The 25242-nt window shown below is 38.7% G+C and overlaps 1 protein-coding gene across 2 annotated transcripts in view; it reads right to left on the reverse strand.

The window, feature by feature from the left end:
* RASSF6 (Ras association domain family member 6) overlaps positions 1–22630 on the reverse strand; it is a 58633-nt gene extending 36003 nt beyond the window's left edge. Inside the window, exons 1-2 of one of the 2 annotated variants that reach the window (XM_005666740.3) lie at positions 21749–22630; positions 8737–8835 (exon numbers count right to left, since the gene is read on the reverse strand). In XM_005666740.3, the coding sequence (XP_005666797.1) occupies positions 8737–8801 (65 nt within the window). In that variant the 5' untranslated portion in view covers positions 8802–8835; positions 21749–22630. The other variant, XM_021101429.1, reaches the window with a different exon arrangement.

The following is a 25242-nucleotide window of genomic DNA, read 5'->3' on the forward strand; positions in this document are numbered from 1 at the left end:
GTTCTCACTTCCTCTTTAGCATCTTTTACAGAAATGGTTTTCCCTGTGTCCGGCACCTCAACCACTCTGGGAACATTCACTTGCTGGAACTCGTGTGCCTCTGGCCATGAGGATGTCGGGCTGGCCCATGTCAGGAGTGCCTCCCGCTGACACCCTTAGACTTGTTAGTGTCCTCCACATTCGGGTCTCTGGACTTCCCTGCTTAGGCTAGATCCTTATTCTCTCATAGAAGTGGGTTCCTTTCCTTATGAACACCTACCTTTGTTTGCTGTCAGGCCTTTAGACCTGTGGTTCTCGCTGTCATTCCCAGAGCAGAGGCATCTGCACTACCTGGGAACTTAACACCTGCAAATGCTCACTCTACCCCAGATCCCACCCACCCCACCAAATCAGAAACTCTGGGAACAAGGCCCAGCAATCTTTATTTTACCAAACCCTCCAGTGAGTCAAATGAGGGCTCAAGTTGGCAACTGTGGCTTTTGACTACAACCTCCATGAAAGTAGGGTTCTTGCCTGATTTTTTTCAAAATCACTACCCCAGCTTCTAGCCCAGTGTCTGCTCACAGTGTGTGCTCAGTGGTTATTTGTTTAGGGAATAAAATAGAGGAAACTGAATTCTGACCTACTTTTAGAGGGGAAAAGTCTTTTGCCAATTAGGAAACACGACTGGAAATTCAAGTAAACTCTGTGTCATCTATTTCTAGACTCTTTGAATTTTGACTTTGTCAGACTTTCTGTTGAAACATTTCAGTGTGTCTTGGGCAGACAGATGATCTTGTTTTTTAGTGGATCAAAGCGGTAAAAGAGGTAAATGTGGAGTAGATGAGTTTTATTGTGAACTATAGTCATAGTGAAAGCTCAGTGATTGTTGACCATATATGCTCCTTGAAAAATATCTGATGTAAAGCTTAATGACTCCTTTCACATATCTGAGGGTGACATCAATGACCTTTCTGTGAAATTGTGACATCCAATTTCTCATAATAAAATTTTATTTTTACTAGATCATCAAACATGAATAATGGGAATTTTATATAAATTAAAAAAACTGGAGTTCCCATCGTGGCGCAGTGGTTAACGAATCCGACTAGGAACCATGAGGTTGCGGGTTCGGTCCCTGCCCTTGCTCAGTGGGTTAACGATCCGGCGTTGCCGTGAGCTGTGGTGTAGGTTGCAGACGTGGCTCAGATCCCCCGTTGCTGTGGCTCTGGCGTAGGCCGGTGACTACAGCTCCGATTCGACCCCTAGCCTGGGAAGTGCCATATGTTGCGGGAGCGGCCCAAGAAATAGCAAAAAGACAAACAACAACAACAACAACAAAAAAAAACTCCCACATAGAAAAAACTCCTCATTTTTAAGGGCCATGGTCCTACACATGCCCAAACTTTTTGCCCAAGCTGAGTTTAAAATCCTAATTCCTATAAAAATATGTCAGGGAGGGCTCCCTTATCCTTTATTAAATAAGAAATTTCAAGGACTTTCAGGACAGTGGTGCCCTCTCTTTATACACCTACCTGCAGGGCATGCCAGGTTTTGCAGGGTTTGCTCTAGTTCCTCTGATCAAGAGAAGGCCCTGTCTATTTAGATCTTCTGCCCGTTTTTCAACTAGGTTGCTTTTTGTTGGTGGTGGTGGTGGTTGTATGAGTTGTTTGTGTATTTTGGAGATTAAGCCCTTATTGGTTGCATCATTTGCAAATATTTTCTCCCATTCTGTGGGTTGCCTTTTTTTGCTGTGCAAAAGCTTGTAAGTTTGATTAAGTCCCAAGATGTGGTATCTATATATAATAGAAATAAAGTCATTCGCAGCAACATGGATGCAACTAGAGATTCTCTTAGTGTAAGTGAAGTAAGTCAGAAAGAGAAAGACAAATACCATATGATATCACATATATGTGGAATCTAAAACATGGCACAAACTAACCTATCTACAAAACGGAAACAGTTTCACAGACATAGAGAACAGACTTGTGGTTGCCAAGGGGGAGGGAGGAGGGAGTGGAAAGGATTGGAAGTTTGGGGTTGGTAGATGCAAACTATTACAGTTACAATAGATAAGCAATGAGGTCCTTCTGTACAGCACAGGGAACTATATCCAAACTTCTGGGATAGACCATGATGGAAAATAATATCAAAAATGTATATGTATAACTGAGTTACTTTGCTGTACAGCAGAAATGGGCACAACATTGTAAATCAACTATACTTTAATTAAAAAAAGGAAAAAGAGAATACAGTGGCTGTGGGACCCGGGCAAACACTGCCCTCTGGCTCTGCGAGCCAGGTAGGAGAAAGCCTCTGGAACACTGGTTCTTTGTACTGAATCTATGCTCAGAGGTGCAGGTGGCTGGTTCCTTTGGTTCAGCAAAGGGTGCCGGCCAACATGCCTGGAAAAAGAAACTGTTGGGAATGATGCAGTTTCTGCTAAAATTAATTACATCATGCTAATTAAAGTTAGTAAGGACAGGAATACACACATGCCTTGTGGCCTCTGCTGGTAGATTGGCAGCCTACAGGGCTTTGTATTAGGTTCCCAAGTAGGAGAAAAAAATCCAACAGGTTCTGAGAGGGAAATCTGATCCGCCTTCTAAAACTGGGTTTGAACTTTTTTCAAATTCAGAGTTGGCATTCACTCACCACTAAGGTGCCCTGATTTCAGCCTAGGACCTGAAAGGAAAGTACTTTGAAAGCAACCATATAGGACCGCGTTTTATTTTTTTAATAGCTCACTTGGAATATTTACCATATGAAGCAACAGAGCAATGATAACCCTAGGCAAAGAAATAGCAACTGGAGCCCTAATCATTTGTGCATGAAGCTATTTTAAGTCAACACCTTCACTCGGGGAAATTTCTAACCTCAGAGAATTCTTATCTAATGTTACATTGCTTACTGTACTATGAAATCAAGACCTCTTATTTCATGGCTCGTATTTACTTCTTATGAAATTTGCTGAAAGCAAAATTTCCATCAAGGAGAGTCTACTTTCCTATTAATTTTCATCATTGTCATATATTTCTGTGCATGAAAATGAAATCCCTTAATAAGTTGGTAATTTCTGTCTTGTTGGCCAGACATCACCTGTTGCAGATGGGCGCTGACTAAGTAAGTGCATAAATGAAAGGAGGTGTTTGCCAGATTTCTGACAAGTTGGATATCATAGATAGTCAGTGGTATCATATAGTTTCTGGTGATTATTTTGTAAAGGTTCCACTGAGCTCCAGAAATTTTCTTTCAGGTGGTCAGAAGTTCTCAAACTTCAATCCTTTCTTCCTCCGAGCAATAGTTTCTAGACTCCAGCAATGCATCAAAATCACCTGACTAGCTGTAGGGTGGGATGCAGCATCTGCATTGTTCACAAGCATCTCATCAGGAGGCAGGTGGCCCGTGCACATTTTGAGAAATGCTCCCTTCAAGTCTGATGTTTGTGTAAATGCTCTATCATTTTACTTTACCATCTAGAGTTACAAGGGGGCTCTGGGCTATAGAAGATAAACTACAATCCTTAATTTGTCAATTCAAAATGTGAAGCAAAATAGGGATTTCTTGAAATGCAGACACTTCTTTAGCAATTTCCTCCTCCCAAATATGTGGTTTCACTGTGACATATTTCATTGTAGGCCAGTTATAAGATGGGAATGCACATAGGTTCTCAAATTTTGTTAGTTTTCTTCCCCTTCCTATGTTCCTAATTAGTAGAATGCATTTATTAAAAAATGATTTCAGAGATAAAATTATAGAATGCTGTCTTTAAGGCTATGTTGCAGGGAAGTGATTGATACCTCTGGCTGAGGGCTATGGCTGCACTGCTCAAACTAATTATCTTTGGACGGCTTTTGTGAGTTTGGCCAATGCCAAGTATCATCTGTGGTCATTTAATATGTTTTTAGTTGACTCTCCCTTTTTTTATACATATTTATTCAGCAACTATGCATTATTTATATGTTAATACTTACAGAATTATATAAAAAGTACCACCCTCTTCCCTTACATTTTCAGTCTTATTTGAGGGATAAAATAAACAAATGTAAAACATTAGAAAATGAGAGTGGGAGTTCCTGTCGTGGCACAGTGGAAACAAATCTCACTAGTAACCATGAGGATGCAGGTTTGATCCCTGGCCTCGCTCAGTGGGTTAAGGATCCGGTATTGCTGTGATTGGTGGTGTAGGTTGCAGATATGGCTCAGATCTGGTGTTGCTGTGGCTGTGGTGTAGTCCAGAGGCTACAGCTCTGATTGACCCCTAGCCCGGGAACCTCCACATGCCACAGGTATGGCCCTAAAAAGACAAAAAAAGAAAAGAAAAGAAAATGAGAGGATTCTGATAGCATGTGCTTTGGGATGGGTATTTTTTACGAGTTAGGGCTTTGTGGTTGTGACAGAAAGCCAACTAAGATGCTTAGCTGACTCTTAAGTAAGTTTTTATATGTCCTAAGCAATAATGTTTGTGAAATCAAAGATTTCATGTGCTGGTTTTCTAATACTTTCCGTATGTGTTCAAATAAAAACCAATTACATATGTTTCACCTAAAGTCATCTCTTGTGTCAAAGTCATCCAGATTCCTCATCTTGGGAAACAGCCTGCAAAGGTACTTAGGTCTTACCTTTGAAGGGTTCATATTCAACCTTGGTTGAATCTATTACATGTCTATTATGAGACAATAAAGACAAGCCAGGAAGACTTATGCCATTGGTGGGAGGAAGGCTCATCAAATGTTTTAGAAAGCTAATTTGTAACAGTAACATTAGATACACTTGCATACTTGACTCCAGTAACTGCACTTCTGTGAACTAACCCTTATATACTCAAAAAATTGCAGCCATCTTGAAAGTCAAAATTAAAGGAACAGTTACATTATGATATTCTTAGATAGTCAAAACATTAAAAAGATTATTTTAATAGAATGGGGAAATATTCATAATACAATGCCAGGTGTGTAAAACAAGATACAGTCTGATTTCAACTGTATAAAATAGAATCCTTGGAAGATAAAGAATGTGACAAAAACAGTGTATTTATTTCGGAGTAGTGAGATTACGGATGATTTTTATTCTGTCAATGTATATGTTTCCATATTTTCTCAGCTTTTATAATTAATATCAATATATAAAATAATATTTATAAGATAATAACACTTTCATAATTAGGTAATAAATATTTTAAAAGAACAAATGCACCAGTAATTAACACAGGCTAATTAAAATCTTATTGCGGTTCAGGGAGGATTTCCTGAAGTGAGGAACTGAGACTGAGAAACTATAAAAAAATTACAAAGGAAACAATAGTTGACCAGGTAACTACCAGTGTATGGAACAAGTGTTTATTTCAGTGAAGATTCTTGATTTTCATTCTGTGATGACACAGATGAATAAAATAAAGGAACATGGTTGCCAGGATCAGAAGTTACCATTGACTGGTCATGGCTACTAATGAGATCAACACAGACCAATTTAGGACAGAAGTAGGAACTTCATAAAGGTGGAAGGAAACTGTTCTAGCGAAATCGAGGATTCAAAGACTGAGAGTAAAGAGAAGCACATGTGTACAAACAGTGGGATCAGGAAGAACAGAATGACCCCTTGGAGCAGACAGAGGCTACAGAGGGCACTGGGGCTTCTTTTATATTTGTCTTGAGGTTTTTTGGAGGAAGAGAGATCCTAGTTAATTGGAGATGCCTGGGAGAGCAGACAGGGGGCTGTGGATTGCTAGTTGGGTCATGTGGCACCTATTTAAGTATATTTTAATCTGATCATAAGGGTAAATCTAAGGTTTGAGTGAAAAAGGACCTTGCTTCCTCAGGAATCCAGGAGGAGAAGAGCAGCTAGATGAAAGGAAAACAATTGTAACCTCAGACCAAGAGGTGAGCCCCAAGCAACGCCCTGGTGGGGGTAGAAGAGAATCAGGATCTCATGGGCTGAACTGAGTCAAGCAGACTTGAGTAAACATGGATCTGAGTTCGTACATTCTTCTTTTATGCAGTGTATGTTTCTTCTCGAAACTTCCTTCCCAAGGTGGTAAATGTATTTTCCCTGTAGGCTAAACTTACTCTGTGCAGAAGGCATTTATGCAGAAAGAAACACCAGTGTAGATCCAGGGCTACTGTCTTTGTTGAGACACCTTTGTTGCTTCTGTAATTTTCTCTGGGGTAGGGAACAGCGGTAGGCAGACCTGCCTGAGGCTGTCCTGGGCTCTTCCTCAGCCCTTCTGTCACCCTCTCACTTTTATTCACAATCACTCCCATCTTCTCCATCACCCATCTATCTTAAACCTCATCTGCCTCCAGCATCTCCTGCAGATCACTCACATCCTTTTCTCTTCCCAAACTGTCGCCTCTCAACCACATCCATCCTGTTACTATGTCCATCTCTTACTCCTCTCTAGAACTTTTCTGTCTCTCTTATCTTTTGGTCTATACGAATGTTACCTTCTCCTTCATCATCAGTCACCTGCACTTAATACTTTAAAAATTAATTTGTCTTTCAGTTTCCCATCTCCTCAACTTCCCTCTTCTCCTTGTATCTCCATCACCACTTCAGGTACTGTGACATCCCAAAGTGGTGTCTTATACATGTACCCGCTATATCACTGCTCTTCTTCTCTGTTCAGTGCCCACATTCCTTCTGGCCACCTTTCATCCAACGTACCTCTGTCTCACCTTCTCATCTCCTACTTTTCCTACCTCATTTCACTCTTTCCTAACCTTGGACTTTGAATCTTCTCTATTCACACTGATTCCCTTGTGATCTTATTCAGTCTCAGTGGTAACATGCTGAACTCCTAATCTTCTACCCCAAACCTGCTCCTCTTATAGTCTTTACAACATCAGAAAGTGTTTGTGCCATTCTTCTAGACCAAAATTCTTGGAATCATCCTTAATTATTCTCTTTCTCTCCAACCCCACATCTAAACCTTCGGGAAATCCTACTATCCCTTCCTTCAAAATATGTCCAGCATCAGCCCATGTTTTTCCTACCTCCACTGCTGCCACCTTGGTCCAAGACACCATCATTTCTACTCTGGACCATCAGCAATTTGGTAGTTTCTCTGCTTCTACTCTTGCCCCTCTTCAGTCTGTTCTTAATGCAGCAGCTAGACTGATGCAGTTGCTCACGTACTCAATAGTATTTAATGGCTTCTTGTATTATAAATGGGAAAGATGAAGTCTCAGTGTCCTATGAGGCCCTAGCTGTCCTGGCTCCATTGTATTTCTGACCTCACTTCTCCTACTGTCTTCCTATTTCACTCTCACACACTGGCTTCCTCCACACTTATAGGCAAGTGCCTGCTTCAGGGCCATGAATTTGGTGTCTGCTTTCTTGGAAGGCTTCCAGCCAGACACCTGCATAGCTCCCTCGCTCACCTCCTTCAGGCTTTCCTCCTAATGTCACCTCCTCCCTAAGGCCTTCCTTGACCATCTTATATGAAATCATAACTCACTTCTCTCCATCCCCAACAATCATTACTCCCTTTCAGCTTTTTGTTTATTCCTCACGTCTCTCAGCATCTAATAATGCATATGGTTATACATTTATCCTACATATTGACTGTATCCTTCTTTTAGGAGGCAGCTCCATGGGGGTAAGGGCTTTGTTTAATTTATTGCTGCATGCTCAGCATCCACAAGAGCATCTGTCTGCAGGGAGCAGTTAATCAGTATTTGAGTAATGAATAAATGAATCCTCTCTTTTACTTCTTGTCTTCTTCCTACCCCTTTTATTTCATGCTTATCCTCCAGCCTTGGCTTTAATTCCATTTTTGACTGTATTTGTTTTCTGTGCTTTCCTATTGCGTAATCCTGTATCATTTATACCATTCCCCCCCCCCCCACTTATTTGGCTTTGCTTCTTGTCCCTATAAGACAAAGGTCACGCACCAGGGACATTTGTTTTTTCTTCTTATCGTGTTGTCCTTCCCCTCCTGAGCTTCTGCTCTAGCTCAGCCAGGATTATCTCTTATCTTTACTCTTACAGTTTTTCAGGTCCCTGTTTTATTATACCTAAACCAACAGAAGATGCTATTTGCTCTGTATAAGAAAGCAGCCGTAGCTATTGGCCATCTGCTGCATAACCTAACGTCCAGAGGGAAACAGTAAACATGAGGTGTGTCCTGAGGAACAAGGGAGGGAAGGAGAAACCAGGAAGGGCTGGTTTAAGCCTGTGGGCTAATTCTTTGGATATTTTAAGAGGGACCTCAGATCCCTTACTTCTTCATACTGCTCCTGAGAACTGGGTCAACAATTAAAATAGAAATTTTGCTTTCAGTGAAATCAGAGCACTATTTATGAACTCTGAGTGATTGTTCCCTGGGAGGTTATGGTTTTGCAGTCTCCTGGGATGTATTTATTCAATTTCTCATTCCGTGTCTCAGCTGATGACCCTATCCTTGATCCTGTGGCTCATACATTTATTTTCTTTATTGATAAACATTTCTTATTGATAAACATTTAGACTCTTTACAATACCTATGGGAGAACCCAGTCTAGGCATCCTTTATTTCGTATTCTCTGACATAGTTTGCAAAGTCCTCCTATAATTTTTATAACACTTATTTCACTGGGCTCTCTTTATACCAGATGAGAATAATTACAAAATGTGATGATGCCATTTTCCAAGTTTTTCCAGTGGGGTTGAAGCTTACAATGACATAATGCCCCATATGCAGTCGGTATAATCCCCAAATGACTGATAACTAGAATAACACATAATACAGCTGTATAGTTAATACAGGTGTGCGGGTACCTGGTAATGAACGTTCTCTCATTGATGAAGATCCAAGAAGAGGCCTCGTGAGCCATCATAGTCATCTTCTCCCCCTTTTCAAGATCATCTGAGGCTACCCTAAAACATTAGAGTAATATTAATGGTATGTTCCTGTGATGCGTTCATAAATTAGTGCCTGGCATACACTAAAATTGTTTGTTGTGTCCTTAGCGTGTAAAAATATTTTGGGGGCAGTTTTTAGGTGGTGTTTTATGTGCAGGCATGAGAGTTGGGTTGAGGAGGAAGGAAGGAGGATTTTTTTTTTTTTTTTTTTTTTTTTTTTTTTTTTTTTACCATGTGCTTGCTATGGATCTTACACTCTGAATGTGGGCCCTTTTATAGTTGCTATCATATTTACACCTCAGATCACCCCAGTAAGGTAGGGACATTATTATCTCCATTTCAAACAGTTAGTAAGCAGTGAAACAAATAATCTGAAGCAAGGTCTGAATGTCTTTAAGGTTTCCTCTTTTTTCTTTTTACTGACATTGTTTTTGCTGTTTGAAGAATGTTACACAGATTAAATTTTTGACCTTCTATAAACCAATCCATTCTAAGATTCTTTTCAAAGATTTTTTTTTCTATGTCTAAAGGAATTCATATTGAGGATAAGTGAAACATTCTCCAAAATCTTCAATTATAAGAAATAAGGAGTTCTCGTCGTGGCTCAGTGGTTAACGAATCTGACTAAGAACCATGAGGTTGCAGGTTCGATCCCTGGCTTTGCTCAGTGGGTTAAGGAGCCTGTGTTGCTGTGGCTGTGGCATAGGCCGGTGTCTACAGCTCTGATTGGACCCCTGGCCTGGGAACCTCCATATGCTGCAGGTGTGGCCCTAGAAAAGACAAAAAAAAAAAAAAAAAAAAGAATATAAATTTAAGAATTCAGAGTTTTAACTATGACCTCCTTTGAGTGGATTTCTAAATGGCATCCTTTAAATCTGCTTTTCACCATTATCCACATTATAATTTGTTTTGGGTACAGGTAATAATGTGTTGTGTTCTCTATCTCCTCCACCCCTCTTCCCTGCCCCCATAAGCTTTAGGATGCTTAGGTGTTTACTCCATTCTTATTACTCAAAATGTGCTTTTGAGAAAAATCCATTTTATCTTCTTTTGATAGGTTTTGATTTTTAAATGGAAGATTATATTCTTCATATAATTTACGGAAAACGGTAGTAAAAGAAGAGGAACATAGGAGTTCCCATCATGGCTCAGCAGTAATGAACCCAACTAGCATCCATGAGGATACAGGTTCCATCCCTGGCCTTGATCAGTGGGTTAAGGATCTGGCATTGCTGTGAGCTGTGGTGTAGGTTGCAGATGTGACTTGGATCCCGCATTGCTTTGGCTGTGGTGTAGGCCGGAAGCTGCAGTTCCAATTTGACCCCTAGCCTGGGAACTTCTACATGCTGCAGATGTGACCCTAAAAATAAAAACAAAACAAAACACCCCATAAATTTAATTTTGACAATCTAAAGAAAGATGATAAAGACAGCAAATGAAGAAATACTACCTGAGCCAGAAATAAATAGCTTGACATACAGTTTTCTCCTTGCTGATCAATTTGAGAGACTGACTGACAACTGGGAGACAAGAGGAGACACACAGAGAAAGAAAGGCAGAGGGGGGAAGCAAGATGTCTAACAAAGGACAATACTAACCATGATGCTGACCTGTAATAAATGCTAATGATTGGCAGATTTCTAAGTGGAATCCTGGGTCAAGCTGTCCTGATAATGACTTTCCACTGATGGCTGTATTAGCTATGCTCCCAGTAATGACCATATCCAGTATGTCTACATTTGGCAGAACTCCAATGATAAGGAATCCTATTTCTCGTATTTGATTTGCTAAGAATTTTTTTTATTTTCCAACATACCCTCAATTCTGATATACAAGGTTTTAGTGATTTAAAAGTTATTCTCCTGCTCCATTTCTCCATAAATGCAAGATGGGCTTAGGGTGTTTGAAGCCACTGTTTCCTGGTACAGAGCTTATGTTTTACTGAGAAGGAAAAAAAGAGAAGCCTCATGAGAAATTCTGCCTGGCTGAAATAATTCTTCTGAAGTCTTTCTGGTTTTATATTTTCTAGTAAAACTTTCAGAAATTTATGAAAAAATAGATGTCTTGCTGTTATTATTTCAAATAATTTCCCGACTTAAAAAATACATTTAGTTTTGAATTTGTTTACATAGCCACTCAGTATTATTTTCTTTAAAAAGATATTAAATTCCCAAAGGCTTCTTGGATCCAAAAATAGGTATTTTGCAAACATTGAAATGTTTTTGGCAACATGGGAATACAAGACAGCTAATGTAGAGAAGAAATCTTAGGGGAACGTTTTGAGGTGTGCAGAAAAAAGGAAAATGTACTCTGCAAACTGAAAAACCACAGAAACTGTGCCCCAAGGTGGGGAAGGATCCCCGACTTGGAAGGTCTGTTTTTGGAGTATTTCCAGAAAGAATTCTCTTCTGTATGATTCTGTGCAAGGGAGCATGTTCCTTCTACTCCAGCGACTGAATTCATACTGGCTGAGCCATCCCACAAACACAGTTCCACGTTGCCAGGCAGCCAAAATCAAGCTCTGACTTGCAGATCTGATGATTAAGTATGACGTAAAATCCCTCAGGTTTCCCTCAGGCTCTGGAAATTGTGGTCAGATGTGAATAATATCCTTCTTATGTCTTCATATAAATGGCATTTGGGTGTTACTAGAGATTTTATATAATATTTTCTAGTCATTCCATTTTGCAGAAATCAAATATTTCATTACGATTGCTTTAAGTCTATAGAATCATAGGGGATATAGCCAGAATAAAAAGATAGGCTAGAAAAAAAAAGCCTATTTTTTTTTATTTTAAAAAAAGAAGGGGAGGGATTTCTCTTCTTTTCTTTTGGATTTCCTCCTTTACCTTCTGAAGCAGGTCATTTTTGGTTGGGATAAGGTGTGTGGAAGATAGTTCATGTTCTTTTTCGCCAGGATAATATCAGTCAAAAATAGAGAAAGAAAGAAAGAAAAAAGCAAACAAGCAAGCAAGCAGGGAGGGAGGAAGGTTGCAAGGAAAGAAGGAAGGAGGGAAAGAAGGCAAAAGAAAAATGATTCTCACAAAATCTTTGATGTATATTTTCCCTTAGTTAGTTTGAAATTCTATAATGTATTGAAAAGCTATGAGCACACTTCACAGGCATATTTCAATAGTCTCTAAGCTGAATACTTGACTGGTTTTCCATCATGCTTTGATTACTTTGGTCATCACATCATTGTGCTCACCAACCTACCTGGGATCTCATTCTTAGCAGATACACCCCAAGTCCCTTAACCTGATGTTCCACACACACCTACCTTTCCAAACTCAACATGGACACTTTCTTTAATGCCAGGCCTTCTAGCCTAATGGAATCTCATGTCATCAAGTTTCTTCTCACCTTTTCCCTTTCCCTCATTACTTCAGGTCCAAATCTCTGCTTCCTTCTAGTCTCTGCTCAAGTGGCACCATGTCAATCTCCCTATAGCTTATTTTCTATACCACTGAGATGTTACTTTCTGCTTCTCCCTGTGTTGTCTTGATTAATTTATACTTTATCTCATTTTCTACACATATCCTCTTGCTCCAAGAATGATGTTCCTCTAGTTGAGAATGTCATCTTCTTTGATGGCAAGTCATTGGAATGGGGTTTCTCAAGGATTCATGCTGGAAGAGACAGAACCTTAGCCAACCAGACAAATTAACTTTGTGGGTCAGAAGCTACATGGATGCTTTAGGCTGCTTTGGGACAGGTATATAGCATGCTCCTGGACCCCCAAAATCCAAGTCACTCATTCACAAGATCTGATCTGGGCTGTTTGGTTACATAGCCTTTGCTCTTGCTTCTAAAACCTGAGTTTTGCTCCTAGATTTTATTCTAATTATCCACAACAAGATTGATGCTCCCTGGTGAGATTCCCCCAAGGGTCACCTTGCTGCTCAACACTACTCCTCCCTCCTAGATCCAGATTATTTACCACTTCTTTTAATTTATTTCTGTACCTCTCCTTCCATATTCCAATGGCCTATATCTTGTCAAGGGGTACATTATCTGTTCTTATTTTCTCTGCCTTTTAGCAGAATTTGGCAAAGTTGATTGTTCCCTCCTTTTGAAGAACTTTTTTTTTTGAGACTTTTGAGACAAAGCCACAACCACAACAACCTTGACTTATTTCCTTGCTGTCTCACAGGCCTCATCTGTTTGTCTTCTCTGCTGACTCCTCCTTTTACATGATCACAAAAGGCTCTTTTTTTCCCCTAATAGTCTGTCATCAGCCATCTTCTCTTCTCTAGATAATCTTCTCTTCTTCCAGGTAATCTAATCCATCTCCAGTCCAGCCTCTCTGCTGAGTACCAGACTCATGTCATTACCTCCCTATTCTCTGCTTGGAGGTCTATCAGGCTTCCCAGTATCAGCATGGCCAAGCCAGAACCACTGACTTTCTCCCATGCTCCAGAATTCCCTCTTCCACTATTCTTTCCCATCTACCCAGCTGGGTACCACAACAAAAACTCAGTCTTATTTTTTCCTCTTTCATCACAACCAGATTCCAATCCCAAAGTAAGTCCTATGTGTACCTACAACATGTAACTCGAAAGCTTCTAATTCCAATGCTACCACTCTGAGCCATCCCACCGGCATCTGTCCTGAATGATTTCTTCAGCCTCCTGACTGGTTTTCCGGCATCCACATCGTGTTCAGGGCATCCAGGATGGTAATTTTAAAGAGCAAATTGGCTCTTTCTAATTTCATGATTAAAATCTTGCAAAGATTTCCAAGAATGAATGAGAATAAAACAGAACCTCCTTATGACCTCCAAGATCCTGCCAATCTGTTCAGTATTCTTTCCCTTCATTATTTTCCTCATTGATGACATTTCATCTGCACTGGCCTTCTTTCTGGTTTTCAGTCACTCCCTAAGCTCATTCCTACTTCAGGGATTTGAACTCGCTTCGCCTCATCCTCGGAGCACTTTACCTCAGGCTTTCACATGGATCTCAGTCCTGTGTCTCTCTCTCTCTCTCTCAGCGGCTTTCCCTAAGCTAGGCTCAGGTAGTCACTATGACATTATTTTCATCTAGGTACATATCAGTGTCCCAAAGGATCTTATCCATTTACATTGAATGTCTTCTCCAACTACAATCTGAACTTCTTAGCATACGGGCTTTGTTTGTTTGCTTCCCTGTATACATCCAGTTCTTAGGATTTTGCCTGGAATGTGGAAGGAATTTAATTAGTATTTGCTGAGTGACTGTCTAAAAATAAAGTTGTAGCTGTGAACTAAAGGACTAATTACTATTAATAAAACTTTTCTTGATCTCATAGTTAGTATGATATTTTAGCTGAGACTAAAGGTTGGGAATATTTTGAACCGAAGAAGTGCAAAAGTGCAAATTGATAATGATGGCCGAGGAATCTTGCAGTGGCTTCCTGTTTGGCTCCCACTCTATTTGTATTCATAAAAAATTAGCTAAGGTTTCATTAAAGATAGCACATAACTGTTAGATAATTATATTGCCAAACTCATGACCTATGCTAAAGCAAATCATAGCTAGCTTCAAAAGACATGATTAAATAATTTCAAAAGCCCTTACGTTATTCTCTGACCTTAGGAAAAGGACAGTTGAATGGAATTTATGAAAGAAAATAAAAACAGGATAGAATCTTTCTTCATAGGCAGTGTATAGTAATTAAATAAGAAATAATATTGAAGAGTTCTTGTTGCGGCTCAGTGGAAACAAATCTGACTAGCATCTATGAGGACACAGGTTTGATCTCTGGCCTCACTTAGTGGCTTTAGGATCTGGCATTGCCGTGAGCTGTGGTGTAGGTCACAGACATAGCTCGGATCCCATGTTGCTGTGGCTGTGGTGTAGGCTGGCAGCTACAGTTCCAATTCGACCCCTAGCCTGGGAACTATATATGCCAAGGGTGCAGCCCTGAAAAGACCGAAAAAAAAAAAAAAAGGAAATAATATTGACTATGTCTGAATCCAAAAGTTGGCTAAATAAAGTATTCAAACAACTGAAATATCTAAAAGGAAAAAAAATGTGATTTGGTAGAAGTCCCATTTTATTATGAATTGATGAAGTGAGAAATAAATCTATGAATTCAAATAGTTTCTCCTTTCCATTTGCATTAACCTTGATTCACTGCAAATTAAAATCTTGAAGGGCACTTGTGAATAGACTCTAAGTTATAAAGACTTTGTAGGTTTGAGGGTTGAGCTAGTTTCCTCAAAAGGCTTATGAGGAGGATAACTAGAGGTTGTGATTGCAGAAGTGGAGAGGATTTATGAAAAAAAGAAAAATTATAGGTCCAGAGGCCTCTATGTCTTACTTGGAATGTTCACAATGATTTTGGGAGAAGGCAACAAACTATGACTTGAGGGAGAAGGTAGTTGTTACAAATCTATGTACTTTACTGGGAGGATTAGTCATACAGAACTCTCCCATCCTAGGACCAGAACTTACTGACTTAGATTGTGTGAAAAATAAGATCACTTACTTAATGTTTCGCTATTTTAAAATTTTGTTCAGACAGAGTAGAGTGCAAGAAATAGGAATTAGATAGGCAAGTAATGAAATCCTGGAGAAATACACAGTCAGCGAAGGCTCAAAAGGAAAGGAAGAAAACCAAGAAAGCAGATTCAGTCTGAGCAGCTATCAGGAACCAGGAACTTGAGAAAGCTGGTTAGTCAGCACCAGCATTTGGCCCATGCTGAGACCTGAGAGCATCTGAAAGCATCTATGGGTCACCCCTTCCTGCTCTGCACTGTGCCTGGATGTGAGCTTGCCTGCACTGGCCAGTTACCAGAACCAGGCCAGAGGATGGGAAGTGAGTCCCAAGTCCAAGTAACTCAAAAGGGCCAGTCATCTAAAGTATCTTCCTGGACCCAAGCATGGATTAAATAAATAGTTACTTGTTTAAAAGTGGAAAATCTGGTTCATTCCTTTGTAAAGTCAACAAATTTCATGACTTCCTACTCTGTGCCTGTTAATGTGCTAGGCCAGGAAGTATAGCTTTTATCTGTATCTGCAGCCTCTCATTCCTGAAGTTGCTTGGTACAGGAAGTGTCAAAATGGTCATAATTTTATAACAAACTTAAAAAATACAGGTTCTCATCGTTCCCTGGTTCTCCAACCAAAGAGCATTATTTCCTGCCTCTAAGTTTCCATAGCAAAATATTTTCAGCTTACTAATTACTTACCGTTTTCTCTCCCTAATAGTATTTTATTTTACTTGATTTCTTTTAGAAGAGGATGATTGCTTATTTCATTTTTGTATTTCCTGGAGTGAATGTATACATGACAAGTATGGAGGTAAAACATATAAAATGATAAATATCTGTCTGTTCAATATGTAGAGAGAGGTCCACAAATATTAATGGTCAAATCGAGAGCTGTGAAGTTATGACTGATTTTTATGTCCTTTTTAATTTCATATGTACTGTCTAAATCATGTATGAAGAACATATCTTACATAACACACACCATAAAAATTTCTAAAAAATAAGAAGAGCAGAAAGTATCTCATTAGAATAGTAAGCAGGTATTTCAGTTATGGAGTTAAGATTATATTAAAGGCTGTACACATGGAAGGTTTTTTAAAAAAATTATTATTTTGGCCTGAAGAAGCAATGAAAAGTTACAAATATGTATTTAGCACTAAAATAAAGCTGTTTTCTTTTTAGACTGTTTTGTGACCTGGAACCTTGGAAGAGCGATAAACAGAGCCATGTACAATTTTATCACATCCAGGAAAGGAGACAAAACATCTGTAATTCTAACTGCTATGTAATTCTTGGAAAACAGGAATAGAGTCAAGAAAAGTGTGGTTTCTGGGAAACATCTGGCTCCTTATTTTTTCTAAAGACTGTCTCATTTGCAGAGATGGTAAAAGTTGAGCATTAGCATATATAAACTATCATTTCATTAAGTGATTGCTGTTAGGAAATGTTTATTTTCAGATACAAATAAAAATGTATTACAGTGCTTGAATTTAAGACAGGACTAAACAGGATGTGGATCAAAGAACCAGACTTCTATGTGAGAGTACCATTGCCAGTAGGCCCAGTGGCATCTAATTTGAAAGGTGAAATCTTTAATATTCTGTTATATATTCACAGAGGACTAATGCCATGTGCTTTATCTTCCCAGAATGCCCTCAGGGAGGTGTGAAAAGCAGGCACAGTAGAAGCAAGCCAGTTTGAAGCAGAGCCACTTCAGGACTCAAGGCATCTTGCCACCCCTCGGTCTGGAGGGAACTATTCACTCTGCCAATGACATCTTCTGGAATTGCTGCTGTGGCACAGCTCAAGATTCTCTGCTTCATCTGGGTTTCCAGGAGGACATTCTAAGGGTGACTTCACAGGAACAATGGCTCATATTTTTCCTGTTCATCTGTTGTCTGCAAAATAATCGGCCCTTTCTCCACTTGAGCTCCATTTCCTAGACTCTAGGATGATGCTGGAAAAATTGTCCTTCATGCATCTCAGCTACAAAGAGAACACCCTCATCCCTTAAGAAGGAGACGCCTTCATGTTCACCTACTGAAAGTAGTAGCATTGATTGATTTGGTACTTGAGATGATGTTATGAAGTGATGAAATCACTATATTTCATAGCTTTAAAAGATGAAAATTTTTTTGCAACAGATCCTCACCCTCTCTAACCCTAGACTTAGTGCAAAGAGAGAATATTCAAAAGAAGTTCTTTCTCATGGGAGTTCCCGTGTGGGGCAGTGGTTAACAAATCCTACTAGGACTAAGGGTGCAGGTTCAATCCCTGGCCTTGCTCAGTGGGTTAAGGATCTGGTGTTGCCGTGAGCTGTGGTGTAGGTTGCTGAGGCTCTGGCATAGGCTGGTGGCTATAGCTCCAATTAAACCCCTAGCCTGGGAATCTCCATATGCCTTGGGAGCGGCCCTAGAAAAGACCAAAAAAAAAAAAAAAAAAAGTTCTTTCTCAGAGGTTGTATTTTCAATTGCCCTTTACTTGACTATTTATAACAGTCTAAACTTTTATATGACACCCATGTATCTCTAACAACCCTAAATTCCCTGTGTGCGCTGTAACCAAAGGATCTGTACAACTAAATTGACTGTTAGCATTAGATTTTTTTCAAAGAAAAGTACAGAACTTTTCTTACTTTAGGAAGTAAAAACAAGAATCAAATATGACACCTTGAATTACATGTTAAAAATATATTACATTTAGGTTATACTATTTTAAATGTAACCTGAAAAGATAATTTTTCTCAATCATTGTTGGTTATCTCCCTTTATCTCTCTCTCTCTCCTGATTGACCAAAACAGGTTAAAATTTATCACAAACTTTTATAAGCATTACAAATAGTAGAAAAATATTTGTATATTAAAAGAGACCTTAAGGAGATTTATACCATGTTACATGGTTAAATAAATTAATTCAAATTCACAAAAAGACAAAAAAAAAACAAAAACAAAACAAAACAAAAAGGAGTTCCCGTCGTGGCGCAGTGGTTAACGAATCCGACTAGGAACCATGAGGTTGCGGGTTCGGTCCCTGCCCTTGCTCAGTGGGTTAACGATCCGGCGTTGCCGTGAGCTGTGGTGTAGGTTGCAGACGCGGCTCGGATCCCGCGTTGCTGTGGCTCTGGCGTAGGCCGGTGGCTACAGCTCCGATTCAACCCCTAGCCTGGGAACCTCCATATGCCGCGGGAGCGGCCCAAGAAATAGCAACAACAACAACAACAAAAGACAAAAAGACAAAAAAAAAAACAAAAACAAAACAAATTCATCTCAAAATGATTAATAGATTTATCTCGATTGGGACTGCTAATTATTGTTTAGATATATGCTTATTAAAAAATCTAAAAATCAAATAACTTGGTTTAAGTTCTAACAATATTTATTCAGCATAAAGGCATATTTCCTCTTTGAAAATGTTCAGTGAATACAGATGTTATAATAATTGTAAATAGATTGGATTATTTTATAAGGTTTTAATTACATTGCACTAAACACACTCAGACCCCAGGGTATAATAGTATAGTAAAGTTCAGTTTGGTTGGCTTATGAATTCTATCTACAACTTTCCAGAAAATACCCAGTTAAAAGGGTAGTGGGGGAATTGGATGAAGGTAGTTAAAAGGTAAAACTTCCAATAATAAGATAAATAAGTATTAGGGATGTAATGTACAAAATGATAAATATATTTAACATTGCTATATGTTGTATATGAAAGAGAGTAAATTCTAAGAGTTCTCATCACAAGGGAAATTTTTTTCTATTTCTTTAATTTTGTATTTATATGAGATGATCCATGTCCACTAAACTTACTGTGATAATCTTTTAATTATATATGTAAGTCAAATTGTTGTGCTATACACCTTAAACTAATACAGTGCTGTATATCAATTATATTTCAATAAAACTGGAAGGAAAAAAAGTTCCTTCCAGCTTGAAAAGAAAAAAGAAACAAAAATACCAAACAAACTACATGCATTGGTAATTTTCAATTCTGTAATTTGAAAACAGAACCCATTAAATCAGTGATAATATTAAGCTGGGATTCATTGCAAACCATTGAAGTGTTTCTTATATACATATATTTTTTAATCAAATACATTTAAAAATTTATTTTATTTTATTTTTTCCCACTGTACAGCATGGGGATCAAGTTATTTTTACATGTATACACTTTTTCCACCACCCTTTGTTCTGTTGCAATATTCGTATCTAGACTATTTCTCAATGCTACTCAGCAGGATCTCCTTGTAAATCTATTCTGAGTTGTATCTGATAACCCCAAGCTCCCAATCCCTCCCGATCCCTCCCACTCCCTCCCTCTCCCATCAGGCAGCCACAAGTCTATTCTCCAAGTCTCTGATTTTCTTTTCTGTGGAGACGTTCATTTGTGCTGGATATTAGATTCCAGTTATAAGTGATATCATATGGTATTTGTCTTTGTCTTTCTGACTCATTTCTAGGTGTTTTATATTAATAAAAGAAAAGAATGTCATCAATGGAAATTCTTTGCTAGTCACACCTCCTAAGTTTATCCCTTCCTCAAATTCATCCACATTTATAAAACTATCAGCAACATTAACAAAAGTGCTCTTTAAATAAAATTTCATACAGTTAAGTTCACCTCCCTGGAAGTCTAAGATGTAAAGACCAACAAAACACAGGTATCATTCTATACATTTCTTGTTCATAAACACAAATAAAAGTCTACATAACTTTAATACAAACAATGCACTATGTGCTGCAATATAAAGACATGGACCACTTGGTCTAATTTTATCAAAGTTATTCCAGGGCAATCCCTCTTATAAAACTCAAAACTGATGGTTTCCACAACATGGGATTGAATGTTTGTCCCCATCATAGAATTATAGCTACTTTTTAAAAATAACAAGTTAATATAAATGTGATTTTTCCAAAGTAAAAGTGTGTAGCAAATAAATTTGAATTTGCCACCACACACTTAAAAATAACAAGTTAATATAAATGTGATTTTTCCAAAGTAAAAGTGTGTAGCAAATAAATTTGAATTTGCCACCACACACTTAAAAATAACAAGTTAATATAAATGTGATTTTTCCAAAGTAAAAGTGTGTAGCAAATAAATTTGAATTTGCCACCACACACTTAAAAATAACAAGTTAATATAAATGTGATTTTTCCAAAGTAAAAGTGTGTAGCAAATAAATTTGAATTTGCCACCACACACTTAAAAATAACAAGTTAATATAAATGTGATTTTTCCAAAGTAAAAGTGTGTAGCAAATAAATTTGAATTTGCCACCACACACGTTCTAGTTTTTTTTTTTTGTCTTCTTGCCTTTTCTAGAGCTGCTCCCACGACATATGCAGATTCTCGGGCTAGGGGTCTTTCTTTTACCCACTGAGCAAGGCCAGGGATCAAACCCACAACCTCATGGTTCCTACTCGGGTTTGTTAACCACTGTGCCACGACAGGAACTCCAACACATTCCCTATTTGAAGAGTGGAAGAAGCCAGATCATTTCATTGCTACTCAGAGAGGTAATACTTTGCCTACCTGCCATCTGCTCACGTGTCCTGGACCCTCTTTGTGGAAACCAGTTCAGTACCCCTGTACTGTCATCAGCTCGGCTCACCCTCCCTGACACGGACCCTTCCGCAGAATTGCAAATTTCTTAACACTAACTGGAGGCGTTATTTAGGAAAGCTTGCTAAGTGGTCAGTTCCCATCAAAGCCCTATTGGCAGATACCTACGATGCTTATTTTACAGGCGACAAACTAAGACTTGGCTAGGTTAAGTATCATGCTAAGGAACAAAGCAGTAAGTGGCAGAGCCAGGATTTGAACCTACGGCTCTCCTGCTTCAGAATTTGAATCTTTAAATTCATGGACTCCCATCTAATTATGATTATTCTTTCATTGTTTGGGGCCATCTTAAATTATATCAGAAATCCTCTCCAGTGTTTGGGGTGGTGGCTGGGGGAGGGGAAGTCTCTGTTAATATGCTGAAAATAATAATAGTTTAGCTAAACTCTCAAATAAAAAAAGACCTTTTAAGTCTGCCGATTGACTACAAACAACACTGTAACGATTAGAACACAGCGAGACGGGGGCATCAGGCAGGAGTCACCCTGTAAACACAATTTCAGGTAAAGATCTTACAGAGTTGGATTCCTGTTAGAAAACGGAGGTGGGGTTGGTGGCCACACCTAGCTCCAGGCTCTTCTCTCTTTTCCTACCTGGTCCCCACATGCTTACCTGGGTCAGGAAAGGATACTGGAAAAAATCCAAAGGAAAAGAATGTCCGGGTTTCAGGCTGCTCTGCTCCACGCACACCTTCCAACCTGGCTGCCTATGGATTCTGCTTTCTAATGCTTTATCCTCAACTTGACCTCAGGGAGAGGGTTGGAGGGGTTCTTCTCCCTATCCTCCTTTTGCACCTGTTACACACACTGTGAACAGGAGAAGGCTTTTTACCTTAGTTGTAGGGCTGAACCTGCTCCGACGAGTTTGTTGCCTCGCTCAGTCACAAACTCTGATCACCGTTGGAGTCCCCGCTCCGCTCGCTCACCTGTCGCAGAGGTGAAGGTGGAGGGCGGAGCCGGGGAGGGGGAAGGGCGGCACAGGGCTCCCTCCGCGCCTGGCGGTGCCCCTCCGTCTTGCCGGTCCTCAAGCCTAAGAAGCTGTTAATTATTACTCCTTTTCGCCACAGCAGGGAAGTGGTAGAAACCTGAGCCACTCCCTGTGCCTCAGTGCATGTTGGGAGTGTTTACTTTCTTCGGAGCAGCTGATAGGAACGCTCCTTTGCTCCCTGTCACACATCTTGAAGACCAGGGAAGTGACATTCTGGTGACTGCTTTACCCTCTGACTGGACAGATTCGAATCGCTCCTCTCCAGTCTATAGAGAAACAGTCTATAAGAAATGACAGCGACTAGGACTGAATGTCCTGCTTCACACGTTCTTCCGGTTAAACATTTCTCTTTTAATTGGAAGTTTCTTAATTCTTGCTCTTTTGCTTCCTTCTTTCCCTACAGGCACCTTTTCTCACAAAGCATGGTTCTCACACGACAGAGCCCACCAGAGTCAACTGTGTATCTGGTTAAATCTGGGCACCCACGGGCCTCGGCACCTGTGAGACGCCGATCTGGAAGGTCTGGGGTAGGTGGGAGTATTTTTTTACGAGCTCCACGGAAGAATCTGGTAGACATCAGAATTGGAAACTTGTCATGAACGTGCAAGAGGAAATGAATCGTAATTTAATTACTACCTGTCCAATTGGATTTGGAGACTTGGCTTTTCCTCAACACCTCCAGTTTCAAAAAGGGCACTAAAGTCTAGGTAACTAACCTTTTATGGTGATCATTATGCAAACAGTGAAGCACCTGAAACGTATGTAGTAGTATAAGACTCTCATGCCTCAAAAAGAAAGGAATGAATAAAGGAACTGAGTGTTCAAAAACAAAACAAAACAAAACAAAAAACAAAACAAAACAAAGCAGCTCTCTCTTTGAAAACTATCAAATGCTAAGGCTTTTCATTTTTACCTAAAAAACCAGTTCCCCCAAAAGCCCCTTAGACTTAGAGACACTCAGACACTCAGAGGATAGATGCTGTGGAAATAGTGCTTTTACACACACACACACACACACACACACACACACAATGCACTTGGGTATCATTGGTACTTTACCTGTTTCCTATGTAAAGCAACTTTGATAATTTTTTATTTACTTTATTTTTATTTTATTTTTGTCTTTATAGAGCCATACCCACAGCTTATGGTGGTTCCTAGGCTAGGGGTCGAATGGGAGCTGCATCTGCAGGCCTACGCCACAGCCACAGCAATGAGGGATCTGAGCCTCACTGTGACCTACACCACAGCTCATGGCAATGCCAGATCCTTAACCACTGAGCGAGGCCAGGGATCAAACCTGCGTCCCCATGGATACTGGTCAGATTTGTTTCTGCTGTGCCAAGATGGACACTCTTCGATAATTTTTTAAAAGCTTATCTTGTAAGTATAAAGCTTAGATTCCTCAAGAGAAATTAAATATAATTTCTGCAACAAGTTCGGTAGGCAGAGTTGATTCCTGGGGTCCTGCATGTTTAAAATGTCAAATTAACATACTGACCATCACTCTAGATTTGCAGGTTATGTGTTTGATATAGCCCTTTAAGGATTCTCTGTGCTCAAAATGTCAGACTGTTCATCTAGTTAACTTGTGTGTGGAGACCATGAATGATCAGATTGGTTATTCCTTGGGCTATTTTAGTAGACTGCATAGAAACAGGCAAATGCGCTTATTGGATCGAAATCAAAGCTTCTTCAGCCTCACATATGGGACAGTGAGACTTGGTGTTTTCTGTGGGTATTGGTTTGAGGGCTATGAATTGACCTTTGGATAATGACTAACAGGATCTGCTGTGTCCACAGCTCCTAGGCTTCAGAACATCTTTGTTCAAATCCATGCCCCACTCCCATTGTCTGCATTTATTTATTATCAGGGGAAACTTATTTTGCATTGTTTATCTGCAAACATCCTTGAAGTCTTCATTCCAATGACAGGTTTCTTTTGGTGAGTTTCAGTGATTCTTTTTGTTTTGGTGTATTTAACCTTTTGTAAAGATGTAATTTCCCCCCCCACATCAAAATATATAATTACTCATTTGCAATGTGGAAAATTTGAAAAACAAACGTATAGAGAAAAAAATCACCCAGAATTCCACCTCTCAAATATAATTACTGAGAACAATTTGGTGAATATCTTTATTGACATACTTTCTCTACAGATATTTACCAAAATGCCATTGCACTTGGCTTATTGTTTTATAACCTGCTTTTATCATATAAAACATTATGAACAATTTGCCACATGTCAGTCAGTTTTTTTCCCTGCAATGTGATTTTAACTAGCTGTACTATATTATACCATATAGATATACCATTGTGTATTTAATCAGTTTCTTATTGTGGAAAATTTGTATTGCTACAAACAACACTGCAGTAAACATTTATCTGTAATTACACACGTTTGTAATTATGCTTTTAGACACATTTCAAAAAATGAAGTGGCCAGATGAAAGGGAATGCATTTCTTTAAAAGAATTTCTCTCAACTGTCAATTTTGTATTCCTGGAGTAATCTTTGGCTTATTTTTCTTCTTTTAAACATTTAATATTTTGAAAAGTGTAAAAAAAATCATATCCTATTTTAAATATGTATATTATTGATTGCTTGTAAGATTGAACTTTTTTTAGACTGGTCTTGTATTTTTGCTTTTTATTTATTACACTCTTTGTTCACCTTTTCTGTATTGATTTCTATATAAAATCTCTTTATATATTAATTATATCAACATTTTGTCATATATGCTCTGACTATATTTTCCAGCATTGTTTGCCTTTTAATTTTGTGTATGGTCAATTTTTTTTACCTATGAAAAGTTTAAAAATTTAAATAGTTAATCTATTAATAGTTTTCTTTATTGCTTACATGGAGTGTTAAAAAGCTTTCCTATCCTTAAAATATATATGTATATATATTTCTCCTAGTTTATTTATTTAGGTATATTTATCTATTAAATTTAACATTTCAAACCATCTGGACCTCATAATATTTAAATTTAACTTAATTCTTAAAAAATATTAGTCTATTAACCAAGGAGCATTTACTGAATATTTATAGATTATAAACTCCACAAGATAATAACTATGTCCGATTCTCCATTTTATCAGCCAAGCCTAGAACAGTGACTAGCAGGTTCATGATTACTGAGCCAAAGCTTTGCGTTTTTTTTCATTTATTTGTTTATGTTGAGATATATTTGATTTACAATCTTACATTAGTTGCAGGTATACAACATAGTGATTAAAATTTTTGTAGATTATAACCCATTTAAAGTTATTATAAAATATTATAAAAACTGTGCTTATATTCTGTAGCTTTTTATTTTATAACAGTAGTTTGAA

The sequence above is a fragment of the Sus scrofa genome, chromosome 8 (assembly GCF_000003025.6).
Source record: "Sus scrofa isolate TJ Tabasco breed Duroc chromosome 8, Sscrofa11.1, whole genome shotgun sequence".
Classification (NCBI taxonomy): domain Eukaryota; kingdom Metazoa; phylum Chordata; class Mammalia; order Artiodactyla; family Suidae; genus Sus; species Sus scrofa.